Consider the following 5,804-nt stretch of genomic DNA (forward strand, 5'->3'; position numbering starts at 1 on the left):
TTTCCTCCACAAATGTAAGCGTGTGTATGTACAAAGATTATTTTCTCATTATGAAGAATCCTATGTCATGAAATATGCTGTATGAAAAAAAAACCTATTTATTTGGGAATATCTTTCGAGTGACACTGGCTTCACATCAAAGGATATATTGGCACAAATGTATGTGTTTATAAGTTTGTCATGTTTTGGTTTTTTACCTCAAATTTGAAAGAAAACATGATGTATATATCATTAGATTTGCAAACACTACAGTGTCTTTTACAGTTGTGATCGTGCTGCTCATGCCAGCCATGAATTCACAAGATTTTCAGTTGTCTCTGTTGTGTTTGTGTGTGTGTGTGTGTGTGTGTGTGTGTGTGTGTGTGTGTGTGTGTGTGTGTGTGTGTGTGTGTGTGTGTGTGTGTGTGTGTGTGTGTGTGTATTACTACACTATTGTGTATTTTCTTACGATATTAACACTACCACGTAGTGTCAAGCAGTTTGTTGAGGGTTCAACAAGGTTCACAAGACGGATTTGACATTTGGAGGACTGACCTTGTCTTGTGTTTACTCTGCACGTTTCTCATCCAACACCTCCATCTAGTGGCGTAGACTGGCAGGTGGTGTTATTATCTATCTATCTATCTATCTATCTATCTATCTATCTATCTATCTATCTATCTATCTATCTATCTATCTATCTATCTATGTCTATATTACTCTTTTGGGTGGGTGGGTAGGTGGGTCTGTCTACTTTAGGTCTTTTGGCGGTTGGACGTTAAAACTTTATTGAACAAGTAACCACATATGGTCACTTTTCTTTTTCTTGTTTCTATAAATGTAACTGCAATGAGTTCATAAGAGTTACAGAAAACACAACCTTGGATTGAGAAAGTAAGAGAAACTTATCGGATGGAAGAATGTATCTATTCTTTGAGGCTTCAGAGGGAGTTGTTCCTTAAAACAAACTATGCTCATCTTTTTAGGATGGCAAATCCAACAATCCATCTTTTGTTTTGCTTTTTCTTTTGTTTTGCTTATGTTCTCGCATGTTTTATTTTACTTTTATTTATGTTTTGTCTTATTTTTGTGTAATACTTTTTTGAATATCTGCATATAGGCATGCACTTATGAAGTGTGATAAATGTGATTGTATTGTGCAATGTTATAAACCTTAATAAAAATTGAGTTCTAAAAAAAAAAGAAAACATCTCCTTCCAGATAAAAACATTAGTTTTTTTTTGTTGCAAGGCAGGGTGAGAGGTGAGACAAAGGGTTTATTGTTATTAATATTTTTTTAACACTTATACCTAAAAGTCACACATGTAAATAAAGGTCTTATAATGTTCTTTGATGACATCTAAGTATTGAAATTCTAAATTTTCCAAATATTTAAATGAGTCCATTCATAAATAGTTAAAAAGCAACATTTTGCTGTCTGCTACTTTTAAGCCAATCATCATGTCCCATCAATAAATGTGTGTATGAAAAACCAATGTAGTAACAGGTAAAAACATGATTGCTTTCATCAGTTTGTATGCTCTCTCGATTCCTTTACACCTCCCTGCAGTGTGGAGGTAGACATTTCTGATCTGAGCCCCTATCAAGCGTGGATTAGCTGTTACAATCCCCTACTTATCAACGAACCCCTGAAGCCTGAAGAGGAGCACTCTGGCAGATGTTTAACATTTTCCTTCAGTATTCATCAATACGATCAAGTGATTTATTGTATTTGTGGAGGCATGAAATTCAAAATAAAAATACAGACAGCCAGGGGACGTGATCTATGGACATCTCACTGTATATTCACATCAGGACCACTCATACGGTTGAAAATACTTACATTTTTCTCTAAACAGTAAGAAAAATTGTTCAAGTACCAATTCAATATTGTTGTGACGGCATATGGGAGGTCTTCATTAATCCATTTATCTTCTATTCTTCTGGAGTTGATCCCAGCTGTCTGTAGGTGAAAGCAGCTGGTGAATTCCTGACATAAAATCGTTACTCTAACATATTGCTCTTTATTCTAAAAAAGTATTATTACACCGTCTGAAGAGACGGGGATTATTTCTGGCAATAACATCTTTTGACCACTAGATGGCAGCGCATTACTATAAGAGGTGAACTGGAGGCAAGAAGTGGGTCATCCTGTTCAACTCTTCTAAAACATATTGAAGAATGATACTTTTGTCTCTCCGTTCAGTTATGTTAGACTATAAATAAAAAAAAGAGTGAAAAGCGCAAAAGTGTTGTGCACAAACTAAAATGTCCGATGGATCCTGCAGAGGGTTTTTGTTCACTTTTTTCCCCAGAGCAGCCAGCTTCAGTAAAATTTCCAGGTTAGACTTTCGTACTACGACACATTTTTATTAATTCTCTGTCAGTAACAGCTTATTGTGTAAATGACGTTTTAAACCGTTACAGCTTACTCCAAGTTCCAATATCAATGCAACATACTTTATATGTTGAGCGCTGACCTGAATAAGATCAATGATCAGGACTGTCACTTCACATCCTTCATTATAACCACATCAAGGATGTTCAACCATTATCCGTTGTCAGTACTGTCAATGGAAAAATCGAAGTTGTCACAGGAAACTCCCTTTGCTCGATTTCCAAGAAGTCGAGCACAAGATTCATCTGAAGACATCCTGTTGTCAGCATTTCTTTTTCTTCCAAAGCCAAGAAAATCAAGTCAGCGTCACCCTCATCATCTGAACACAAACTCACACAAAGTGCACTAGTCAGAGCTTATTCACTTCCCGTTTTATTTCATTACATACAAAGTAAAATACATAATAGAGTTTATGAAACTCACAGCACATTGTCTGTAGAAATACCACAATCCCTACAAACATTTACAATCAACTCTAGTATAGAGTTCTGATTATACCTAAGACAACTCACACTCCCATTCAAAGAAAAATACCAACATCCAGAGTGACTCACACCTTACATACCCACAGAAGATATGTACACATTCTTTAAAAAGGTTTTAACAGTCTGCAGATCATGGGAAAACACATTTTGGGGATACTTATGGAAGGCGGTGATACAAGACACTGTAGGTCAGGTTGGATGTGGAGATCAGTCAGAACATTTGTTTGGAATGCAGTATATTAAAAAAAAAAAAAAAAAAGAAAAAAAAAAGGTAAATTTAAATGACAATGTACCAACATTTCTACTTCTATCTATAATCGGGAATCCCAAGTTGGAGAGGAAGGCATACAAAGCTTGTTGCTTTCAGTTTCCAATTCTGGCTTCTGCTTTGGTGTGCTGATTTGTCTGTCCAGGAGCCAAAGAATGAGTCTCTGTTTTCTTGCTCATGCACTACTGTTGATCCCCACTCATCTAGGAAACAGTCCACTTCTTCTTGTTCTTTCTTTAAAACCCTCCACCATGTCGTCGTCCTCCTCCTCCTCCTCCCTCTTCTTCTCCTTCTCCTTCTCTCCCAAATACCTATCCCACCCTTTCTGCCCCTCTTGTCCTCTTGCCCGGAGTGAAGTGGAGACATGTGTTTCCCTGCACCTGCATGGAGAGAAAGGAAGAAAAGTGAAGTCAGATCTCTCCCTCTCGCCCTCCCCTTCTCTCCCTCCCTGCAGAGGGGAGCAGACAGACTGGCGCCGAGCATGGAACTTTCATTAACCCCAGGCAGATAGCAATGAATCCGCTACACAATCATTGGCCTGTCTAATTGGCAACCATGGTGAATGTGGAGGGAAGGGAGACCTTCATTTCTCAGCACATCAATGCCTGCACTTATTCTCTCTGTGGTATTTTAGAAAGTTATATTTTAACTCGTGGGATTTTCGAGACTCAAAAACAAGACACAGATGGAGCACATTCCCAGCGAATGGTTGAGAATTAGCCGGAAGACAGGGCACCGCGCCGCCACCCCCACCCCCTCCAGAAACACATCCATTGTGTGCGTTTATTTAATTAAGAAGATACTCATCAAGACAAATGCTCACCGTGATTTCTCGTCCACAGCTTTAATGGCACAATCGCCCTTCTTCTTTGGAGAAATTGCGAGTAATATCCGCAGTCTGGAAAGCAGAGAGGGGAACAGTTTAAGACAGGAATTATTACAGAAAATAGGATCGATACTGTTTTATAACAATATTGTAGACCATCCTGATCGGAGGCTGAAAATACGCTTATTTGATGCGTAATGCAAAAGCACAGGGCATTTTACTGACAGTTTTAATATAATTTAAATTAAAAAAAAATAAAAATAAAAAAAAGGTCCACTCCGCGTCTCCCCTCACCTTTATCGACAGAACCATCTCCGGCGCGTCCTCCGCCTCCAGCGCGATCTGCAGGTCGAAGATGTAGTCGATCACATGCTGCAGGATCTCCACCTGGCTGACGGACTTGTTCTGCGGGATGCTGGGCACCAGCTCCTTCAGCTTGGAGTAGCAGTCGTTCATGTCGCACAGCGCGCCCACCGGCTCGTCCACGCACGAGTGTTTATTCCGGCTGATGGCGAGACTCTGCTCCGAGATGCAGCACACGGCCTTGTAGCAGCTCCTCACCGAGCGGACGGGACTGATGGCTTTCATGGTCGATATCTAATCACTGGATTGATCTCTGGATGCGAGTTGCGGATGTATTTGTTTTCCTCTCCTCGTCGATGGGTCCCCGGACAGCTACAGTGCTGTGACAGCGGCGTACGGTTAGGTTTTTATACACCACGCGCACGCTGACGCCCCCTCTCTCGCACCGCGCTCTGATTGGTCAGAGTGATAAAAACAGGTCGCGCACGATTGGTCGATCTCACCTTGTGGAGGGGCTGGAAAGAATGAGGAAATTAGTCTGGGAAGCCTGAAGGCGACTGTCAATCAATTAGTTAGAAATCGTTTTCTGGTGGTGTCTGATTAGAAATCGACCGAATTCATAAAAAACAAACAAATCGGAGGTTTACAAGAACCCTCCTCACAAATTAGAGAGCTGCCTTCTAGTTCACATCAATACTCATACTAATTAGTAGAAGGCATGGTTAGATTTAAATGAGTTATTTTGTTGGTTTATGACTAGTTTTTTGGTTTACAGTTGATCCAGTTTACAGACACAAAGATAAGCTCTTTGTGTCTATATTGGATCAAAAAATTACAGTTATTTATCATACTGTACCTCTTTAGTACAAATCCACTCAGACCTATGGTCATTCTAAAACATCTCAGAGATTTCTTCATTTTGGGACACCCTGCAACAAGACGAAAACAGAAAAGAGTCAAATGTGGGTAAAAGGTCAGACTGGTGACTTTTAAATTGAATCAATCGGCAAGAGTGTTTTTTTGAATAATGATTTATGGAAATCAATACAGATTCCTTGTTTATTCCCTATTTCTATAGCACCTTAGCTTCTCCATATGTATTGAGTGATAATATCGCTGTATATCTTTTAGCCGTGAGTCTTAATGCGCTCAAGCTGTCAAATCATTGGCCAAAATCGGAACGTTTTTTGGGTGAAAGTGTTTCATAAAAGTTGTATTTTAACAATTCCAAGTGTTGTTCCATTTTAGTTTACATCAAAGCACGCTCCGTACTGCTCCTATTTGGGTCTTATTTTCCCCTTTTCTCACAATCCTGTTTTGTGGAGGAATGCAGGCCTGAGCCAGCTGTGTGTCCTATCCCGGCCCAGCTGTGTTGATCTAACGCGCCAGTCCCAGACATGCTGGCGCCAGCCTCCCGACGTCATCCATTCACCCCGACGCGCACTCCCCTCTTTGGCAGACGGCCCGCCCTCCCCCGTGAACCATCGGAGGGGAGAGAAGCAGAGGCGCTCGGAGCTCAGATTGGCTGACCGGTTCTGTCACTCA

At 40.5% G+C, this 5,804-nt stretch overlaps 1 protein-coding gene across 1 annotated transcript; it reads right to left on the minus strand.

The window, feature by feature from the left end:
* Window positions 1-2,325: 2,325 nt before the first annotated feature.
* On the minus strand, window positions 2,326-5,188 carry id3 (inhibitor of DNA binding 3). Its single transcript, XM_080480002.1, has 4 exons — window positions 5,116-5,188; window positions 4,251-4,774; window positions 3,954-4,028; window positions 2,326-3,510 (listed from the first exon to the last, which is right to left on the minus strand). The coding sequence occupies exons 2-3, from the start codon at window positions 4,542-4,544 to the stop codon at window positions 3,975-3,977; spliced, it is 348 nt and encodes a 115-aa protein (XP_080336128.1). The 5' UTR covers window positions 4,545-4,774; window positions 5,116-5,188; the 3' UTR covers window positions 2,326-3,510; window positions 3,954-3,974.
* Window positions 5,189-5,804: the final 616 nt, after the last annotated feature.

The sequence above is a fragment of the Lipophrys pholis genome (genome assembly GCF_963383615.2).
Source record: "Lipophrys pholis genome assembly, chromosome: 14".
Taxonomy (NCBI): Eukaryota; Metazoa; Chordata; class Actinopteri; order Blenniiformes; family Blenniidae; genus Lipophrys; species Lipophrys pholis.

What these genes read in the sequence shown, in the direction of transcription:
- id3 (XM_080480002.1), bottom strand. Translation starts at nt 4,544, where the DNA reads ATGAAAGCCATCAGTCCCGTCCGCTCGGTGAGGAGCTGCTACAAGGCC. An exon ending in AGATGGTTCTGTCGATAAAG is followed by an intron (nt 4,029 to 4,250) that starts GTGAGGGGAGAC and finishes TCTGCTTTCCAG; the next exon opens with ACTGCGGATATTACTCGCAA.